The sequence below is a fragment of the Chiloscyllium plagiosum genome, chromosome 5, assembly GCF_004010195.1.
Source record: "Chiloscyllium plagiosum isolate BGI_BamShark_2017 chromosome 5, ASM401019v2, whole genome shotgun sequence".
NCBI lineage: Eukaryota > Metazoa > Chordata > Chondrichthyes > Orectolobiformes > Hemiscylliidae > Chiloscyllium > Chiloscyllium plagiosum.
This window is the reverse complement of record NC_057714.1, coordinates 83,065,370-83,088,902: the sequence shown is the minus strand read 5'-3', so window position 1 is coordinate 83,088,902 and position 23,533 is coordinate 83,065,370. Positions and strand designations below refer to the sequence as shown.

Genomic DNA, 23,533 nt, shown 5'->3' with positions numbered 1-23,533 from the left:
GGCTCCCTTATAGAAGTTAGTGTCATCAGAACAGATGCAATGGAGATGGAGAAACTGAATGAATGAAATAGAATCTTTATAGGAAGCAGGGTGTGTGAGGATATAAAGTCATGATAACTGTGGGAGTTGGTGAGTTTGTAATTGATATTGTTGACAAAGCTATTCTTGGAAATGGAAGCAGAGATTTTGAAAAAGGGAAGGGAGGAGTCAGAGATAGACCAGGTGAAAGTGAGAACAAGGTAGGATTTGGAAGTGAAATTGATAAACATTTCCAATTTCAAATGAAAAAGGGAAGCAGCACTGATGATATCATTAACGTAGTGGAGAAAGAGCTATGGGCAGGGGATAGATTCAGACTGGAACAAGTACAGACTTAACTGGGGCCCATGCAGCTACCTTTGACCTGAAGAAACTGAGAGGAGTTAAAGGAGAAATAATTCAAAATGAGAACAAACTCAGCCAGGCACAGGAGGCTGGTGGTGGATGGGGACAATTCAAACCTTCTTTTCAATGGTGGCAGTTAGACTGGCTGAGTTGTTCTTTTTAGGGGCGGTCTCCTCACCAGCCACCAACGAGCACATTGTCTGCTGGTTGATGTTGGCAGGCACGCCTAGAGGCAGGACATGATTGGAAATCAGATAGTTCTATGTTTGATTGGTCAGCAGTAATCAGACGCTGACTTACAGGCAATTTTGTAGCACTGTAGAATTTACTGATGGTCATTGAGCCCCCACTGAGACTAAAGGAGATTGGAGTTGACATTGTGGTGAAGCCTCTTCTAATTCCCCACTTCCTCTAATCTCCCCACATAGAGTCCAACAGTTTGGCTACATGTGAACTGTTTTTATTTCAAAGGTACCTCTATCTTGAGACATCATCACAGCTCATAGCCTACACTGGCAGTTCTCACCTTGTTCAGTTGGGCTGCTGGCCACCTAAAGTCTTGGGCTCTCTGAATAGCCCTTTTCTTAATGTCATGGGGCTTTCTAAGGCAATTTCTTAATTGGCTGTATAGGGGCATTTACTCAATTAGCAGGATGGCACTGGTCATGTTGGTCAGAAAGTGCATTTATCTCTGATGGTGGGTTCTGCACAGAAATGCTGTTTCTCTCTCCACCTGACATGCTGGGTGTTGTTCTGCTTTTAATTCCAATTTCCAGGTTCCACAATATCTTGTTTTACATCAGATAACAGAGGATCTAATTTAGTAAGGCACAGCATGAGATCGATGTATTTTAAGTTAAAAATTTACAATTTCGTTTATTTCCTGAGCATTTGAAACTTTTTTGCTTTTAAATTACTATAACATCAGTCAACTGATTTCACTTCATTCTCCATTTGGTAATATTAATATTTGGCTTAATGTTTTCACAAAGAACATTAATTATGACCAAAGGAAAATTTCACATTATGATTCAACACAAAACATTTTACTACTTGATTACATCCAAGCAACCTATTAATACAAATGGCTATTGCTGTTATTGCACAGTATGAACATATGTACAATAGTTAACTTGTGGGAGAGTTCCAGAAATGCATTTAAACAGTGCATAAGTAAGAACGCTGCAAGGTTATAAGTTAACATTGCTTGATAAGACGATTCCTCTGGGACGTTTTTCGTAGCAATCTCCTATAGTCATATGGATTATCTTCATCTTGACTGCCTTCTTTTGGAGCTGATGGGCTGAGGATTGAAGTAAAATGCAATAATTAGGAGTATGTTTGCTCCAAGCAATAATGCACATGATTGGAAATGTTTCATCAAATATTTGCCAATGTATAACTCAACATAAGAACATTATTCTTTAACTGGATGGTAGAAATTAAGAAACATCCATCAATAAAATATTCTGAAAAACATGAAACGGGACCAGGATTAGATATCATGTCTGTTATCATTTGAAACATTTGTTGAGGGGCATCTATTAAAGTTAAATTTGCTGCAAATTGAAATTTTGAGGGGGCATAGAAGGGGGTGTCTTGGGGTACAGTGGCAATGTCCTCACTTGTGAGCCAGGAGGCCCAGGTTCAAATCCCACCTTCACCAGAAGTGTGTTGGTTGGGAGAATATTTAAACTGACAGTGGTGCACACCAAAATATATACGTATTGTTTCTGTACCACCTAATGCTGGATTATGGGAGCAAGTCCTCTTTGGTAGGCACATTTTCACATGTATGAATCGGAACATTAGATACATAAAAGCACAGGATGAAAGGAAATACTGATAGCACAATCCAGATAAAAGCAAAAGTAGATAAAATAATCCATGTTTAAGAACATAAATAGATAAATTCAAATGTTGTTTACTATTTACCTCCTGTTGGGAAACAGAAGCAGTTTTAATCAACTACTTTATGGTGTGGCATTTCTGTCTATGTATATACTAACCGTGTTTCATGACTCTCACACAGTAGTAGCAGCATATAGAAATAACAGAATGAGCATCACTAACATCTGCTCACCAGAAAGGAGTAGAACAATAAATGTCAGGAAATAAAGGCTGCAGTAAGAATTTGCTTTCAGGTATAATAGATAGAGAGCTGTTATAAGCAAAAAGCTCTGTGGATGTCCAAGATCTGTAACAAACAGAAACAATCTAGATATGTGCTGCAGATTGATCAGTATCTGAATGATAAGAGCTGAGGAGTATCAATTTGGTTAATTATTCGATGACATCTCTTTCTTAAGATTAGCATCGAACAGAGACAAAATTTTTGTGATCATGTTACCATTTGCAGTTATTCATTAACGGGATGGTAGAAACACCATCAATCAATATTGCGGAAAGAACTAGGCCCCGAACATATGTGGAATTAGACATCTGATCTCCCAAATTATATTTCTCTTAAAGGTTGAATTTAGGAAAAACATAGCAAATGAATAAAAATATCAATCTTTTACATTTTTATTCGTTGCTGGGATGTGAGCATCATTGCCAAGACCAACATTTAACACCCATTCAGGGCTTATGCCCGAAACGTCGATTCTCCTGTTCCCTGGATGCTGCCTGACCTGCTGCGCTTTTCCAGCAACACATTTTCAGCCCCAAACATATGTGGAATTAGACATCTGATCTCCCAAATTGTATTTCTCTTAAAGGTTGAATTTAGGAAAAACATAGCAAATGAATAAAAATATCAATATGTGAGCATCATTGCCAAGACCAACATTTAACACCCATTCCTAATTCCACTTAAAGTGAATGGTTTGTTTGACACTTGAGAGTCAGCCACTTGCTGTGGATTTGGAGTTATATATAGGAAAAATCAGTTAAGGATGGCAGAATTCCTCCCCTAAAGAACTTTATCTAGCCAGATAGTATTTTACAACTGTTACACCTTACTGGGGTAGCAGGCTGGAAATCAAACCCTGCTATTCCTCAAGGAACATAAAGTAAATATTTGATAAAATAATGCAACATATCCCCAATGTACCGGTCTTTTAGAACCAAGTTAACAGAAAGCATGGGCCTGATTTCTGCATTTAGAAATAATTACTTTAAAAACAAGTAAATAGATTATAGCTACAGACAATCATGAACTAGCATTTGACTCTATTACATAAAACTCTAAACCCTCTTTTAAAACTCCTCCTGCACACCCATGTAGACATAATATAAGAAGTTGTTTTGGGCCGAGGAAAATACTGAGAAGGTAACCCATAGTGGTCACTCAGATGATCTTTTTGGCATGTTAGGAATTACAGCTCCTTGATCTTCCTTCTCCAGGTAATTTCATTTACTTGCAGAGGTTGTCAGTGACTGGTCCACTTACAAAGCTTCTGACTTATTTGTTTATAAAAACCATAGCTTCCAGAGAAGGGAAATAAACAGGCTCCCCTCAAGCTTGAGGTACTTTTTACTTCAAAGAAATGCAACAGGGTCTTTTTTGGAAGTCAATGATTTCTGATCAAACAATTACTTTAAAAATCTATTCAGTTATCTGGGAGATAATGGCATAGTTATAGGTAGACATATGATCTTTGTTATGAAAAACTGACCAACACTTCACAAACTAATCAAATATTTGTTTACAGCCAAAAACCCCTTGATACACATCCCTGGTTCCAAATCAAATGGAGTAATCTCTCCAGAGTATTCTCTCCTTGCTCATACATTCAACAGTTTAAACAACATTCTTTCATTGAATGTCAGGTAACTTGCTTTTTAAAAAGCAATGTAATCCTTTCCACCATCCTTGTTCTTTTAAAGAAAACAGTCTTTGACCCCTATCAGTTCACAACTAAAATACAGAGAAACAAAAAGACACAACTTTACACGACAATCAATGATAGTTTTTTTCAAAACCATTACTGAGACAAACTTTCAACTCCAGATTTTATTGATTAAATTTAAATTCTGCTAGTTCCATGTACTATTTGAATCTATATCCCCAGGGCACAAGCCTAAACCTCTGCTTTACTTGCCAACTGATGTGTATTACAATATGTTTGCAGGTTAAGAGGGTAACACATCATTGGTCATGTTTTCTGTTACTGATGACTTAGAAGTATTGGACATTACAAATGCTATCCAGTATTGCTAAGGAGGATTAACAGTTAAAAGTTTGAATCATGCTTTTGAATATGGGATTTTCCGTGTATTTTTTGAGGGTAACATCATTAGCCAAACCACACAGCAGGAAGTATCAGGGCCATTTCCTCCATCCCCCTAACTGAGGCAGGTATCCTGGTGGCATGTGGAACATCAGAAGTCAATCACCAGCATCTCAGCCAGCCTGAAACTGGAAGATCCGTTAGATTAAATAAAAGTAGAGTATGTTAGAAAGTACAAAATCTTATTGGCTTTGGCCAATTTCTGAACAAATTGAACAGTTGTGGCAGAAAAATAAGGTAGAGTTATTTAGTCATAACACAAATTACTTCTATGTCTTTTGTCCCTTCCAGGTGAGTTGCTTGAATATTCTCATGTACCCTAATTTTCAGATATTACAATGAGGACAGTTATAGGTTTCCTGTTTCTACACTTGTACTGCAAATAGGATGTAGTTGACTGTGAGAATTTTAATATGCTGCTGTATTTTGGATTAGTTGAAGGAAGTGGAAATGAAGCATTTATCTGGAGAATTTCATTAGATTTCAGCAGCTCCACAATGGTTTTCCTTTTAGACCATTCAGCTTCCACAAACCTGGAGTTTCTCCTCATTGCTTTTGGCCTTGGGCAGTGCTTTCATCTACGATATCAGAATCTGTGTATGCCCATCTTCTTGCACTGCTCTACCTGTGGTTGTTCATACTGAGGTATAGGTTCAGGGTTGTTCTCATGCAGAGTGTTTCAAACTTGCAGGAGCAAGTCCTCCTGCTGAGAAGTACAGAGGTGCCACCACACACTGAGAAGATGAAGGAGCTTCTGTTTGAAAACGCTGAATGTTCCTCTCAGGGTATTCTGACGGTTGTTTGGACCTTTTCGTTTACTTTGCTACTTTGTTTCAACACCCACAAAACACTCCTACCTGTCCTGGGCCATTCAGATCTGCAGCATCCAAGGAATCATGCTGCCATGGTTCAAAACGTCTATAGGCCATGGAGAACTGTGTCCTGCCTCAACCTTATGAAGATGCTGAGGGTCACAATGCTGCAGCACTCATAAGTGTTTTAAGGAAAGCATATGAACATATTTCTGTAATACTGGGGCTTGTGTGACCTCATATATATTATGTATATGGAGAAAGTGAGGACTGCAGATGCTGGAGATCAGAGCTGAAAATGTGTTGCTGGAAATGCACAGCAGGTCAGGCAGCATCCAAGGAACAGGAGAATCGACGTTTCGGGCATGAGCCCTTCTTCAGGAATGAGGAAAGTGTGTCCAGCAGGCTAAGATAAAAGGTAGGGAGGAGGGACTACGACTGGTTCACCTAAACTGGAGGGGCACCAATATCCAGGAGGATTTACATTCGTGTGGTGGGGCCAGGGTGCAGAGTTCTGTGTGCAGTGGACGGAACCAGAGCAGGAGGTGAACAAATAAAATGAACAAGGAGGAGTCAGAGACTAAGGTCAGTTGGACTGAGATGAAGAACAGATGGAGACGTTATAAAACACGGTAGGACTAGCAGCCTGAGGTACATTTGTCTTAATGCGAGGAAATGACAGATAAGGCAGTTGAACTGAGAGCTTGGATTAAGAGATATAACTGTGATTCTGTAGCTACTACAGAGACTTGATTGAGGGAGGGACAAACTGGCAGCTTAATGTCCTGGGATTTAGATGTTTCAAGTGAGATAAAGAGGGATGTAAAAGAAGGGGAGTTGTTACTCATTAGGGAGACTATCAGAGATGTACTGATGGACAACACTTTGGAGGGTTTACCCACTGAGATGATATGAGTAGAGCTCAGGCACAGGAAGGTGCAATTACTTTGATGGGATTGAACTACAGGCCTCCCAACAGCCAGCAGATAGAGGAACAGATATGTGAACAGATTCTGGTAAAATGTGAAAACAACAGGGTCGTTATGGTGGTGACATAAATCTCCCCAATATTGACTTAGATTTGCTTAATGTCAGAGGCTTGGATGGAGGGGAATTTGTTAGGTGTTTCCAGGATGGTTTTTTGAAAGAATATGTAAATAATCCAACTAAGGAACTGGCCATACTGGACCTGGTATTAGGAAACATGCCCGGCCAGGTGATTGAAGTTTCAGTGGGGGACCATTTCAGAAAAAGGAACAATTATTCTGTACGTTTTAAGTTACCCATGGATAAGGATAAGAGTAGCTGAGACGGTCCAGGTGAATTTGAGGTCGGGGTGGAAGGTGTTGGTAAAGTGGATGAACTGTTCAACCTCCTCGTGGGAGCGCGAGGCAGCGCCGATACAGTCATCGATGTAGCGGAGGAAAAGATGGGGGCGGTGCCTGTGTAGCTGCGGAAGATGGACTGTTCCACATATCCTACAAAGAAGCAGACATAGCTGGGGCCCATGCGGGTGCCCATGGCTACTCCTTTGGTTTGGAGGAAGTGGGAGGATTGGAAAGAGAAGTTGTTCAGGGTGAGGACCAGGGTGAGACTGGTCCTCACTCTGAACAACTTCTCTTTCCAAACATCGATTCTCCTGTTCCTTGGATGCTGCCTGACCTGCTGTGCTTTTCCAGCAACACATTTTCAGCTATATTATGTATTTGTTAAATTACACCTTGTTGTGTTTTTCAGATCTGTGCGATTCAGTTTTTAAGGACATTATAATGTTAAACATAGTCACAGTGGGAAGACTGCTCAGCAATTGCGTCAGAAGCATAATGTTATGTTGCCTCAAGAGGTGAGAGAATTCTGTCAGCTCAAATAGATGGGCTATGTGGGGTTCATACATAATTGAGCTTTGCAGACAATGCTGATTGAGGAAGTCCTTTGCTAGGCCAGCCTGATTTTATAGCTCGATGCTTAAATTGAATGAGAATAAGGTTTTCTTACAATTCCCAACTTTTGGCTTCCGTACCATCTTGATGCTTGAGCCATGTCCTCCTCTCCATTGTTATCTACTGTGATGCTTATGTCAGCCTTTCTTCATCTTTAATCAGACGTTTTCCCTTTTGCATGGTGAGATTGTATAGAGTGCAGCACCCTCAGGAACACCCTTTGACCTATTATGGTATCTTTGGTAACCCAGTTGTCTCCTTAAAATTGCTTGTGCCTGGACTACCATCATATCTTGCCTCTGCATCTTTCATATGAGGCTTTCACATGGGGAACATCCACCAAGTAAAGAGAGAGTATACACAGTCACCAGGCGTAAAGCTGTTTTCATGGAGTGAACAGGTGTGGCACCTGAGAGTGTGGTAGCGTGTGGGCATCACGACTGCTCCCTGGAGATCTGGCACACTCCTGGAGCATTATTTTCCAAAGATCACATGCCATCCACACATCTAAACACTAGAACCACTTCCAGTTTATGAAAGCAACTGGTTGTTCAGCCAATACCACCAATGGTAACCTATACGCACAATCTGTACTCACAAAAACCTGTCAAAGTTGCTAAAGCCAAGGAGGAGTCATCCCAGTGTTTTTTATTCACTTGCGGGATGAGAGTGTTACTGGCTGGCCAGCATTTATTGCCTGTCCCAAGTTGGCCTAGAGAAGGTGGTGGTGAGCTGCCTTCTTGAACCACTGCACTTCATGTGCTGTAGGCAAGCCCACAATGCTGTTAGGGAGGGAATTCCAGGTTTTTGACCCAATGTTACTGAAGGAATGGCAATACATTTCTAAATCAGGAGTGGCTTGGAGTAGATCTTGCAGGTGGTAACATTCTTATGGTATCTGCTGCCTTTGTCCTTCTACATGAAAGTGGTCATGGGTTTGGAAGATGCTAAGGATCTTTAGTGAATTTCTGAAGTGTATCCTGTATGTAGATCACACTGCTGCTACTGAGCGTTTGTGGTGGAGGGACCGGATGCTTGTGGATGCAATGCCAATCAAGCAGGCTGCTTTTTCCTGGGTGGTGTCAAGCTTTTCCAGTGCTGTTGAAGCTGACCCATCCAGGCAAGTGGGGAGTATCCCATCATACTCCTGTCTTGTGCCTTGTTGATGGTGAACAGGCTTTGGGGAGTCAGGTGGCAGTATTGCTAGCTTCAGACCTGTTCTTGTAGCCACTGTATTTATGTGGTGAGTCCAGCTGAGTTTCTGGTCAATGGTAACCTCAAGCATGTTGATAGTGGGGGATTCAATGATGGTAGCACAATTGAATGTCAAGGGGTGACGATTAGATTGTCTTTTATTGATGATGGTCATTGCATGGCATTTTTGTGCTGTGAATGTTACTAATATTTATGGAAAAGAATACTGGTGACATTCTTGATGCAGAACTTGTGAAGAAGGGTTACTGGACACAAAAACATTAACTCTGCTTTCTCTCTGCAGATGCTGCCAAACCTGCTGAGTTTCTCCATCAATTTCTATTTTTGTTATTAATAAGCTCAATTACCTTCCTGGTTAGAGTTGGTGAGTTGTGTGCATTGGCACCCTACCATGTCTGACTTAAGTGTAGGAGATTTTTCCAACTGTGGGCTCCCATGTGATTTTATGTTGATGATCCTGACCAGTCCTGCCATGATGTATTTGATTAAATTCTATGTGTCAAGTTTGTTTCTCTCCAGAAATTATGTCTGACCTGTTAGGTACTGTTACTACTTTCTTTTCCAATTTACTGTAGAAGAAGTGAAGGGCAGAGTAGTAGTCCAGCGGGGTGGTTGAAAAATTGACATTTGGGTTATTATTGTTTACACTGTACGTAAATGGTTTTGAAATGTAGATATCCCATTATGACATTCTTGCTCTTAGTCTCCTCTACTGATCCAGTGAAGCTCAATACATGAGAAGGGAACAGAGCTTCATCAAGTGCAACTAGGGATGGGTAATCAATGCTGGCCAGGCGGTGACACTCACATCTCACAAGAGAATAACGAAAAAGCCATACTAACGGTAGTAACATGTTGTCAGTAAACACACAATGAGTTACAAAGCATCCATAATTTACTTAACTCCATGGGCACCTCATCCCACAGTGTCCTTCAAATGTGTTCTTGACAAAGCATCCACTACATAGCTTTCTTTTCCAGACGCATCAATGATTTTCAAACCGTATCATTGGACAATTAGGCTCCATTGAAACAATTGTAAGTTCTTGTCCTGAAACCTTTCCAAGAAAATCAAAGTATCATGGTCCATATGAGGGTAGATGGTGGCCTTGTGGTAATATTGCTAGACTATTAGTCCAGAAACTCAGTTAACATTCTGGAGACATGAATTCATTCCCACCAAGGCAGATAGTGGACTTTGAATTCAATAAAATAAATCTGGAATTAAGACGAATGATGATGAGCATGAAACCACTGTTGATTGTTGGAGAAAATGCATCTGGCTTACTGCTGTCCTTCAGGGAAGGAAATCTGCCACCTACACCTGGTCTGGCCTATATGTGACTCACAGAAATAGTGTGGACTCATAACTTCCCTCTGAAATTGCTGAGAGAGCCACTCAGTTGTATGAATCACTATGAAGTCTCGACAAAGAAATAAAACTGGATGGACCACCTGGCATCGACCTAGGCTCTGGAAAAGACAACAAAAGAAACAGTCCTGTTGACCCTGCAAAGTCCTCCTTACTATCTGGGGATTTGAGCCAAAATTGGGAGAGCTGTCTCATAGACTAGTCAAGCAACAGCCTGACATAGTTATATTCACAGAATCGTACCTTACAGACAATGTTCCAGGCACCACTATCACCTTCCCACCTGTTCCACTGGCAGGATAGTCCCAGCAGAGGTGGCAGCATTGTGGTATACAGTTGGGAGGGAGTTACTCTGCACCCTCAACATTGACTCTAGATCCCATGAAGTCTCATGGCTCCAGGTTAAATAGGGACAAGGAAACCCCCTGCTGTTTACCATGTACTGTCCTATCTCAGCTGATGAATCAGTACTCCTCCATGTTGAACCACACTTGCAGGAAGCATTGAGGGTGGGAAGGGCGCAAAATGTACTCTGGGTGGGGGATTTTAATGTCCACCATTAAGACTAACTCATCAGCAGCTCTACTGATCGAGTTGGTTGGGTCCTAAAGGACGTAGCTGCTCGGCTGGGTCTGCGGCAGGTGGTGAGAGAACCAACAAGAGGGAAAAACATACTTGACCTCATTCTTACAAATCTGCCAGCTGCAGATGCATCTGTCCATGACAATATCAGTAAGAGGGACCACTGCATAGTGCTTGTGGAGATGAGGCCTCACCTTCACATTGAGAATAATTCGCATCATATTATGTGGCGCTGACATCTGATTTTGAACAGATTTAACAACTCAAAACTGGGCATCCATGAGGTGCTACAGGCCTTCAATAGCAGCAAAATTCTACTCCAGCACAATCTGTAACCTGATGGCCCTGCATATCCTCCACTCAACCATTACCACCAAGCCAGAGGATCAATGCTGATTCAATGGAAAGTGCAAGAGGGCATGCCAGGACCAGGAGCAGCACCAGGCATTCCTAAAAATGAGGTGTCAACTTGGTTAAGCCATAAACAGGGTGACTTGCGTGGCAAACAGAATAAGCAGTGAGTGATAGACAGAGCGAAGAGATCTCTCAACCAACAGATCAAATCTAAGCTCTGCAGTCCAGTCGTGAATGGTGGTGGACAACTAAACAATTCACTGGAGGAAGAGCCCAACACATCCATGCAAAATATAATGTTGAAGCATCACAGCAATCTGTGACATACCAAATGGATGATTCATGTTGACAACCTCCAGTGGTCCCCAACATTACAGATACCATTCTTCAGTCAATTATATTCATTCCATGTGATATCAAGAAATGGTTGGAGGCACAGAATACTGCAAAGGCTATTGGCCCTGACAACATTATAGCAATAGTACTGAAGACATGTGCTCCAGAGCTTACCACTTCCCTAGGCAAGCTCATCCAGTGCAGCTATTATACTGGCATCTATCCAAAAGTGTTTAAATATTTTGCCCAGGTATGTTATGTGTGTAAAGATTAGAATAGGTCCAACCCAGCAAATTACTGCCCCATCAGTCTACTCTCAATCATCAGTAAAGTGATGGAAGGTGTCATCAACATTGCTGACAAGCAGTGCCTGCTCAGCAATAATGCTCAGTGATGCTCAGTTTGGGTTCAGCCAGCTTTTCAGCCCATTAGGCTTTGGTTCAAACATGGACAAAAGAGCTGAATTCCAGATGTGAGGTGAGAGTGACAGCCCTTGACATTAAGGAAGCGTTTGATTGAGTGTGGTATCAAAGAGCCCAGCAAAACTAGAATCAATGGGTATTGGGGTCAACTCTCCACTGGTTAGAGATATACCTGGCACATAAGATGTTTGTGGTTGTTGAAGGTCAGTCATCTGAATTCAAGAACATCTCTGCAGGAATTCCTTAGGATGGTGTCCTTGGCCCAACTATTTTCTGTGACTTCATTAATGACCTTCCTTTCATGTCAGAAGTAGGGATGTTTTACAATGATAGCACAATGTTCAGCACCATTCATGACTCCTCAGGTACTGAAGCAGTTTGTGTCCAAATGCAACAAGATCTGGACAAAATTCAGTAACATTCATGCCACACAAGTGCAAAGCAATTTCCAATAAGAGACAATCTAACCATGGCCCTTTGACATTTAACAGTGTTACCATCACTGAATACCCCACTGTGAACATCCTGGGGTTACCAATGACTAAAAGCTCAACTGGACTCAACACATAGACATAGTAGTCAGAAGAACAGAGTAACTCACCTCTTGACTCACCAAAACATGTCTTCCATCTATAAGGTACAAGTCATAAGTGTGCTGGAACACTCCCCACATGCTTAGATGGGCGCAGCTCCAACAATAATGAAGAAGCTTGACATCATTCAGGTCAAAGCAGGCCAGTTGATTGGCACTACATTCACAAGCATCCACCCCATCCACTACTGACGCTCAATGGTGATAGTATGTACTACCTACAAGATATATTGAGGAAGTTCTCCAAAGATCCTTAGACATCACCTTCAAAACCTATGACCACTTTCACCTAGTTGGGCAAGGGCGGCAAATACATGGGAACACCATCACCCGCAAGTTCCCTTCCAAACCACTCACCAAACGACTTGGAAATATATGACTATAACTTCACTGTCACTGGGTCAAAATCCTGGAATTTCCTCTTTAAGAACATATAGTTCTACCTACAGCATGTGGACTGCAGCAGTTCAAGAACGCAGCTCACTACAATTTTGTCAAGTCCAATTAGGAACAGGCAATAAATGCTGGCCAGCCAGTGATGCTCACGCCCCATGAATGAATAAAATGAAAAGAAGTTTGTTCCACATGGTTGCTGTGTATAATTAAAAATGATGTGGAGGCAACCCAAGATTCACTGCCTCTTTTTCATTTGCTGACCCTATTTCTCTCGACATACTTCTTGTGATTTTTTAAAAAAATAACCAAGTGGTTATTCAATTTCCATCTCATCATCCTGCAGTAATACAGTCCCCACATGGAAATGGCTGGTAGCAACTGCCAGTTTGAATGGCCACCCATATATGGGATGATTAAAGCTAATATAGTTGTCAGGCCAGCTTTCAATTTTTCAAAGGCACCCTGACATTCTGGTGTGCATGCTGATTTTCAACCATTTCTCATTAAGTCCATTAAAAGTGTAATAACAGTGTTGAAGTTCAGGACAAGCCTCAGATAAAATTCATTTGTACTGACATAATACACAATTTCAAATTTTGTATTAGGTATGAGAAAATCCAAAATAGGCTAAGTTTTCGCCTCTCTGGGTGTTATTTGGTCTTGCCCCCCTTTATGGTCCAAATAAGTCAACTCTGCCTTGGCAAATTCATGATTAATCATATTTTTAATCAAATGTTTTTTTTGCTGATCAAACAGTCCAGTCAAGTAGTGTAAACATTGTTGTCAGGTTTAGCTAAAAACAACCAAATCATCGATGTTTACAACGTAGTTACGTAGTCCCTCAATGACTATTGGTTGATCACGGTGACACAGCCAATGCATTTTTTATTTGCACTGACGCAGTTGATCTGGTGTTACAAAAGTCAATATTTCTCTAGCACTTTCAGTAATATTCTTTTAACAATTTGGCTTTTGTGACAAATCATGCAGTATCCAATTTGTTCAATATAACCCAAAAGTCTTGTGGTAGGATCTAAGCTTACTTTTGTTAACACATTGGCTTTGTAATAATGAGCAGAGAATCTTTGTGACCCAGCTGGTTCTGGCAGAATCATGATAGGTGAACTGCAGCTACTAAGACTCAGTTCAATAATTTAATTGTTAATCACAAACTTAGGGCTACAGGGAGAATGCGGGTAAGTGGAGTTGAAATGCCCATCAGCCATGATTGAATGGCGGAGTGGACTCGATAGGCCAAATGGCCTTACTTCCGCTCCTATGTCTTATGGTCTTAGATTCCACCCTCACTTGAGCTAACCTCTCTGGATTGAGTCTGTATGGATGTAGTTTCTAAGTAACGCCTCCCCTACATGAAGATCATGCACAGCTGAACAGTTTCTCCTGACCTATTCCCACAAATTGGGTTTTGAATTTTATTATAGACTTTGTAAATCAACTTGATAGTATCTAGAAGATGAAACATTATATTAACAATCCAATGTAGCTGTTGGAAGGTCATCTTTTGAATTTTCAATTTCTGATTCATTCTATAATTGACATGATATTTCCGTTTGACTTTCTACATTTTCCTGTTGCAAGTATTCTTTTCCCCTGATTATTGTTTGAGTCATGATATCCTTTCAACATGTTTAAATGACACCCTCACTGATCCTTTCTTCAGTCTTAAGTATTCACTAAATAAATCACATCATTCAGTCTATTTTTGATTTGATTAGGTCCAGAGAACCTTGCATATATTGGGTTCCAAGAGAACTCACATCTTTGGTCAGTTTCTTTCCCTGAAAGTAGAAACAGAGGTTGGAAACATGGTTTCTGAGTTTTGTTTTTAATTTCTCTTTCATGAATTTAAGTGATCATCTCACCTAATATCCATATATAGTTCAAAAGGACAAAATCCTGTGAGCTCATTACAAGTCCTAAATCCCTATCCTAATCCATACCCCTAATGCCAAATAGTAACAAGGAAACTAGAAACATAGGTTGGAAACATGGTATTTGGAAGTTCTGCATTTCCTCATTAATATTTTGTTTTTCCAGTAAGAACACTCAGGCATTTTCTCTGCTTCAACCTCTTAATATGTTGTTTGCTTTAAGTCAATTCCAAATTAATTCACTGCGCTTCTATTGAAAAGGTAAGCTAAACATGCCAACCCTATACTGATAACTTTTACCTTGTCAATTAATTTGTTTGAAAATTGTATCTGATATCTGAATTTTCAAATTACCTTTTTGTTCTATGGACTCCTTTTCTTCCTGTCTAACTCTATGAACCCAATATCTAGTCACAACACACTCAGGATACTATTCCTGTAACTCTTCAGTTTCATTTTTCTCTACTGGTTGTTTCAGCTCCCTCAGTGAAGTCAATATTCTTGAAACTGTGAGGTCATTTCCCAAAACAAGATCAATTTCTTTGATAAAAATTTGTTTCCCTGCTTCCATTACAGATTTTCCATTTAGTAAGTCATTCTTTAATCCAACTTTGTATAATGAGTCTGATTTGTAACTTCCATGTACATCTAATTAAGATTTTCTCCTTCATTAACCCTTCTGGAAGATAAATAGAATCATTAGTCAGTATTAGTGATTGATTTGTTTCAGTCTCTCGATATCCTTGATTCAATTCATATTTGAGATAAAATAATCAGTATCTGTACTGTTCAGATTCTTGTTGTCACATTTTCATGGCTACTCTGAGCCATCTCTCCCTTCTAATACATTCCAAACCAACATGCTCACTATGCACTCCTGTGACAGTTTTATTATCTTTTCTTGAAGTCCCCTTTCCAGAAGATTCCATAGAATCCCTGTAGTGTGGAAACAGGTCATTCAGCCCAACTAGTCCACATTGACCCTCTGAAGAGCATCCCACCCAGACCCATCTCTATAACCCTGCATTTCCCATGGCTAACACAACTAACCTACACATCCCTGAACATTATGGGTAATCTACTTACATCTTCGGACTATGGGAGGAAACTGGAACACCCAGCAGAAACTCATATAGCTCATATGGAAACTGAAATAACATACAAACTCCACACAGTCACCTGAAGGTGGAATCCAACCCGGGTCCCTGGTGCTGTGAGGCAGCAGTGCGAATTGCTGAGCCACCGTGCTGATTACTACTATAATCAGTTTCTCACTTAATTTCCAGCAGTTAGCTTTGTTACATTCAGTCTCATTATAATGAAAGGTGTGCTTCTTTAAATTATTTTTTGGTTTCAACCTTTCCCCTTTATAACTTCAGTGTTCTTCTCTGTTCTCTAAATCAGTATCTCTCCACTATTCGTTGCTTTTAAGTGACCCATAGTCAACTCATGTTCTCTAATTTCTCTTTTTTCTTTGTAGTTTAAAGTCTATAAAATTCTATCAGCTTTTCTTAGGCTTTCCCTCACCATCAACCTTCCCCTTTTTCTTCCCCTCTTCTAATTCAAGTTTTTTACTTTGTTTTTTCTCCCTGTAAATACAGTCTTTACATTTCTAACTACATCATAGCAAATTCCAGTTGTGACAGGCCAAATTTAGATTTCCTTTCTTCCAATTCCTATTGTTGGGTAATCACTTGAAACATTTTATCCTTAAGAGATATTGTCTTTATTTCTACTTCAAATTATCTGTTCTCTGAGTTGAACTTCACTATAGAATTCGAATAATCAATAATTATATCTGCCATTTCCACGAACCCCCTCAGCAACACTCAAAGCCATTTTCAAATGTCTGCGCAAAGCAGATGCTCTGTTGTATGAAATACCATGTAGCCATTATTTTAAAAAAACACACAGATCTCTCTTATATTCAGTGAATTCATTAATCCAAAAGCTCCCAAATTCTGCAATCATTGCTGATGTAATTACTGGTTGTATTAGATGCAAGACTGAAATCTCTTGATGGATAATACTTCTGGATTTCTTTTTGTTTCATCAATGTGCTCCATTACAAAATATTCCAGGTTTGATTTTAGTAACACAACCAAAATTTATTACACAAACGAAGATAAAACAGAAACAAATAAAACTATTTACAAAAAAAAAGATGTTATTATATTCATTTGTTGGACATGGATATCACTGGCTGGGCCAACATTTATTGCCTGTCCATAGTTTAGGTTACTTACAGTGTGGAAACAGGCCCTTCAGCCCAACAAGTCCACACCGACCCCCCAAAGAGCAACCCACTCAGATCCACTCCCCTACATTTACCCCTGCACCTAACACTATGGGCAATTTTTTGGACCATGGGAGGAAACTGGAGCACCCGGCGGAAACCCACTCAGACACGGGGAGAATGTGCAAACTCCACACAGATAGTTGCCTGAGGTGGGAATTGAATCTGGGTCTCTTGCGCTGTGAGGCTGCAGTGCTAACCACTGTGCCAGCGTGCTGCCATAGTTGCCCTTGATAAAGTGCTAGTGAGCTGCCTTCTTGAACCGTTGCAATCCATCAGCTGTAGCTAGACCCACAATGCCACTAGAGAGGGAATTCCAGGATTTTGACTCAGCGACAGTGAAGAATGATGGTATATTTTCAAGTCAGAGTGGTTTGGAGGAGAACTTGTAGATGATGGTGGTCCCATATATCCGCTGCCCTTGTCCTTTGAGATGATAGTGGTCATCGGTTTGGAAGGTGCTGACAAAGGGTATTTGGTGAATTTCTGCAGTGCATTTTGTAGATAGTACACACTGCAGTGACTATGTGTCAGTGGAGGAATGAGTAGATGATTGTGGATGTGATGCCGATCAAGTGTGCTGCTTATCCTGGATGTTTTCAAGTTTCTTGAGTGTTGCTGGAATTGCACTCATCCGGGCAAGTGGGGAGTATTCCATCACACACTTGATTTATGTCTTGTAGATGGTGGACAGGCTTTGGGGAGTAGGGGGATGTGTTCCTTGCTACAGTATTTCTAACCTCTGACCTGCTCTTGTCGACATATTATTTATATAGTGAGTTGGTTAAGTTGCTTGTCAATGGTAACCCCCAGGATGCTTTTTAAAAATATATTTGTTTGTGCATTGTGGGTATCGCAAGTTGGCCAGCGTTTATTGTCTATTTCTGAGAAGGTGGTAGTGAGCTGACTTGTTGAATTGCTGCAGTCAACTTGCTATGGATTGATCAAAATGTCATTCAGGAAGGAATTTCAGGATTTGGACCCAGTGACAGTGAAGGAATGGCGTTATATTTCCAAGTCAGGATGGTGAGTGGCTTGGAGGGGGAATTGGAGGGGAACTTGAAAATGGTGGTGTATCCATATGTCTGCTGCCCTTTTCCTTCTAGATGGAAGTGGCTGTAGGTTTGGAAGGTGCTATCTGAGCATCTATGGTGAATTTCTGCAGTGCATCTTGTAGATAGTACACACTGTTGCAACTTACTGGTGGGGGAGGGAGTGGATGCTTGTGGATGCAGTGCCAATCAAGTGGGCAGCTTTGTCCTGGATGTGTCAAGCTTCAGGTTGTTGGTGCTGCACTCATCCAGGCCAGTGAGAAGTATTTCATCACCCACCTGAATTGTGCCTTGTAGATTTTGGGCAGGTTTTCGGGAGTCAGGAGTTGAGTAACTTGCTGCAGTATTCCAAGCCTCTAATCTGCTCTTTGTAGCCATTGTGTTTATGTGGTGAGTCCAGTTGAGTTTCTGAGCAATGATAATTCCCAGGATGTTGACAGTGCAGGATTCACTGATGGCAATACCATTGAATATCATGGAATGGTGGTTAGTTTTCTGTTATTAGTGATGGTCATAGCCTGGCATTTGTGCGGCATGAATGTCACTTGCCACTTGTCAGCCCAAACTTGGACCTTGTTCTGATCTTGTTGCATTTGGACACGGACTGTTTTAGTATCTGAGGAGTCATGAATGGTGCTGAATATTGTGCAATGTTTGGCGAACATCTTCACTTCTGACCATATAACGAAGGGAATGTTATTGATGAAGCATCTGAAGATGATTGGGCCCAGGATATTACCCTGAGGAACACCTGAAGAGATGTCCAGGAGCTGAGATGACTAACCTCCAATAACCATAACCATCTTCTTATATGACAGGTATGACTCTAACCACTGGAGAGTTGCCCACTGATACCCATTGATTTCAGTTTTGTTTGAGCTCCTTGATGTCATACTCAGCCGAATGCAGCCTTGCTGTCAGGAACTGTCACTCTAACCTCACCTCTGGTATTCAGCTCTTTTGTCCATGTTTAAACCAAGGCTGTAATGAGGTCAGGAATTGAATGGCCCTGGCAGAACCCAAACTGTGTGTCATTGTGCAGATTATTGCTCTGAGCAGGGGCTGTTTGATAGCATTATTGATGACACTTTCCATCACTTTATGGATGATTGAGAGTAGACTGATGGGGCGGTAATTGGCTGGGTTGGATTTGTCCGGCTTTTTATGTCAATGACATACTTGGACAATTTTCCACAGAGACGGGTAGATGCCCATGTTGTAACTGGAAAAGCTTGGCTAGGGGAGGAAAATGCTCTGAACACAAGTCTTCAGTACTATTGCTGGAATGTTGTCAGGACCCATAGCCTTTGCAGTATCTAGTGCCTCCAACTGTTTTTAGTTATCATGTGGAGTGAATTGAATTGGCTGAAGACTGGTATATGTAATGCTGGGCATCACTAAAGGAGGCTGAGATGGATCATCCACTCGGCATTTCTGTCTGAAATTGCTGCGAAAGATTCAACCTTATCTATAATAGTGGAAGATTTGGTGATGCTAATAGCATTGAATGTCAAGGGACATTCAAGTTGTCAGGTTGTCTCTTATTTAAGATGGCTATTGTCTGGAATTTGTGTGGCACAAATGTTATTTTGCACTTTTCACCCCGTCTCAACATTCTCCAGTCTTTTTTTGCATTTGAACATGGATTGCTTCAGTATTTGAGGAATCATGGATGGTGCTGATCATTGTGTAATCATCTGCAAACATTCACACTTGTGACCTTATAATGGAGGGAAGGTCATTAATGAAGCAGCTGAAGGTGGTTGGGCAGAGACACTGCCTTGAGGAATCCCTGCAGAGATGTCCTGGACCTGAGTTGACTGACCTACAACAACAACATTAACAACAACAACAACAACAACCATATTTCTATGTTCCAGGTATGACTCTAACCAGTGGAGGGACTTTTCCCTGATTCCCATTGATTCCAGTTTTTCTCGGGCTTTTAGGCGCTACACCTGGTCAAATGTGACATTGATGTCAATGGCAGTTATTGTCACCTCCGAAATTGAACTCTTTTTATTCCTGCTTGATTTAACATTGTAATGAAGTCAGAAGCCAAGTGACCTGGGCAGAGTCAAAACTGGATGTCACTGAGCAGGTTATTACTAAGCAAGTGCTGCTTGATGGCACTGTTGATGACACTTTCCATCACATTAATAAAGGATTTCAAAACACACTGTAAAAATACAATCCCACATCATCTCAGTACAGAACTCAAACAGTCCTGCTGTTATTAGACTTCTGAATGGACTTCTCAAATTTTAAGTGCTGCTTGATGGCACTGTTGATGACACTTTCCATCACTTTAATAAAGGATTTCAAAACACACTGTAAAAATACAATCCCAACATCATCTCAGTACAGAACTCAAACAGTTCTGCTGTTATTAGACTTCTGAATGGACTTCTCAAATTTTAAATTTAATGTTGATCTCACTGTTTGTGCACCTTCTTTGCGGGCATAACAATTGTAGTTTGTTCTGTTCTATAACCCTGATGCACTTGATCTGCCTATACAGCGTGCAAAACAAAACTTTTCACTGTAACTAGGTACATGTGACAATAATAAATCAAATCAGTTTAAAAAATGCTCTTCACTATCCTGTATGGACTCACCAGAGGCTTCAATGCCTGGTCATAAGAATCTGATAGCCTCTTCATTCACTCTTCATATAGCTGAGCCGAGACTTCGTCAGCTTCACATAATCCCTCTAAGGTTTATGCGAACACTTCTGGTTGAGAACCAGAAACTAAACTACTTACATGAAATTAACTTACATTTAACAATTCAAAACTAACTTCTCCCTTTCTCAGAGGCAATTGGTGAGGTACAGCCAGGAGTTTTGCTGAATTTCCCAAACTGAAACAAAAAAAAATTTTTTTTTCCAAATCTTTGTACGATCCCATAAACCTGAGAAACAATGCCATCATCTTCTATCTGAAAGTTCAAAGCATTACACTGTTTACTTTGCTCATAAACTCTCTATGTAAACATATTGCTAGTAGGTGCCAAAACTATCTCTCTAAACTGTTTTCTAAAGGATAGCATGATGGAGACAAAATACATAAAACTTAGTCATTAAATCCTTTCAGACACACTAATTCAATTCGAAAATCCAAATTCAGGAATCAACAATATTAAAACGCATATGAATCACACCCTTTCATCACACATAACCACTAGGCTATTGTGTCCCCTGAAAAATAATAATCATCTTGAACTTATTAAATTAATCAATGTGTATGGATGCGTATGGAGTCTACGATACAGAGCATCTGGAACAGCTCAATTAAATTTGTAAAATTGTAGCCGATGATTGCAGGCAGGTGATAGAAACACTGCCAATAGAACAGCACCCTATTTTATGGGTCCACCTCCCCAGTCTTGAGTGGCCCATAAAATCCAGCCTCTAGAGGAAAGATCACCTTCTCTCAACCACCTTACTTTATAGGAATCATTAAACACTGGCTTAATGCTGGAAGTTCATTGACTCCATTTTATGTCTCAAGGCTCATTTCCATTCCTTGCCCCTTTTGAAAGGATTGTTGTATGCCAACCCTGATGTCTCAAACATAGAATACATTGTAACCTTTACGTTTCAGTCCAACTCAACAGTTCATCCATTAGACCACGTCTCTGCATTGAGCTATATCTGCTTCTGAGGTGACCACAAAAACATGCAACCTGCATTCTACAGTAAGACAGTTTTGTATTGTTTGCTAGTCATTTTAGTCAAAGTTTTACGAAAACTGAAATATCCAGGTTAAGAAATTCAGAAATCACCAGGACTTCTAGATCCCTGAGGTGCAATAGACACTCTTACCTTTTCAATAGAATACGATGAATTTACATTGTCAAATCCATAATTTATGTTGGATGTTGGATTATATTCAATAGACAGGGAAAGAATGGTGACATAACTCCAAATCAGAATATTGTATGGTTTGGAGGGGAATTTGCAGGTAGTGATAATCCCATCCATGCATCCATTGGTCTTGTCCTGCTTTTGGTCCAGGTTATAGGTTTTTAAGGTGATATCTAAGGAGCTTTAATGAATTGTTGCAATGCATCATGTAGATGGTACACACTACTGCTACTGAACACTGGTGGGGGAGGGAGTGGATGTTTGTGGATCTGGTGCCAATCAAGTGGGCTGCTTTGTCCTGGATGGTGTCAAACATTTTGAGTACTGTTGCAGCTGAACTCATCCAGGCAAGTGGGGAGTATTCCATCACACTCCTCACTTGTCCCTTCTAGATGGTGTACAGGCTTTGGGATGATGGTTAGATTTTCATTTGTTGAAGATGGTCATTGCCTGGCACTTGTCAGGCTCAAATGTTATTTGCCAAGCCTGGATGTTGTCTGGTTATTGCATGTGTACACGATTTTTTCAGCAGCTGAGAGGTTAACAGAAGTTGCTAATTAAATATCACAGCTTTGAGTGATGCCTGCTCATAATTTGCAAGCTTCATGACTTCACCAAATGAAAGCCCTGAAATGTGGCTGCTTCATTCAATTTTCATATGGTGATCCATTATTTATTTTGTGTTTTCAGTTGTATTTTCCTACATCATGTCAGCATATTATCTAGTTTTGTTGGGTACTATGGCAGTTTTGTTTTGGTTAAATTGTGCTACACTATTATTGGTTAAAGTTATATTGTTCAAAATGATGAGGATAGACATTTGGTTTGGAATCTTCAATCTATTTCCTCTTCTTTATCTAAAATAATGAGAAGTAAATAAATACAAGTGTAGAACATCTGTGACATTTGGTTGGCACTTGTTGCTGCTCTGGATCCTAGTGCTGATTATGGATCCCTTCACATTTAGTTGAACATATCAGAACTGATGTCTCTTCGCTGTCTTCAGTTCAATATAACAGTTGCCAGAGATCTGCACCATCTGCTTTTAGATAAGCTATAGACAACATATGATACAAGGACAGAAAAATGACTGAGTGATAGGAAGCAGACAGTAATGGTTAATGGATAATTTTTGGCGTGGAGGAAGGTTTGTAGTGGACTGTCCCAGTGTCTGAGGGACCCTCGCTTTTCATGTTATATAACAAAGATCTGGATTTTGGTGTGTAGGGAATAATTTCAAAATTTTCAGATGACATGGAAGAAATTAGAAGGATTGTAAACTGTGAGGAGAGCAGTGTTAAACGCCAAAAGGACATCGATAAGTTGATGGAGTGGGCAGATAGGTGGCAGATGAAGTGCAATGCAGAGAAATGTTAGGTAATGCACTTTGGTCAGCAGTACATTGAAAGACTATATAAAATAGGAGTTATAACTCTAAAGAAGTACAGTAGCAAAGGGACCTGGGTGCATAAATGCACATATCATTAAATGTGATACGGCATTAATTGTGGTGGTGGGAGAACTTATTAAAACATAATATTCCTTCATTTTTAGAGCACATGAACAAGGAGGTTATGTTGGACTTATATGAGACACTTGTTAGACCTCAGCTGTAGTATTGTGTATGGATGTGGGTGTCACACTATAGAAAAGATGATGAATAAATTGGAGGGAGTACAGAAACAATTTACAAGAATAACTCCAGGAATGAGAAACTTCAGTTATGAGGATAGATTGAAGCTTTGACACAATTCTATATTGGAGAGAAGAAGGCTGAGATGAAGT

The 23,533-nt window shown here is 40.3% G+C and overlaps 1 protein-coding gene across 1 annotated transcript in view; it reads right to left on the bottom strand.

Annotated features, from left to right (window-relative positions):
* Nucleotides 1-1,016: 1,016 nt before the first annotated feature.
* LOC122550047 (myosin-IIIa-like) overlaps nucleotides 1,017-23,533 on the bottom strand; it is a 200,125-nt gene continuing 177,608 nt past the window's right edge. The window contains exon 24 of the mRNA XM_043690480.1: nucleotides 1,017-1,687. Within this exon, the coding sequence (XP_043546415.1) occupies nucleotides 1,582-1,687 (106 nt within the window). The 3' untranslated portion in view covers nucleotides 1,017-1,581. The remainder of the gene's footprint in view (nucleotides 1,688-23,533) is intronic.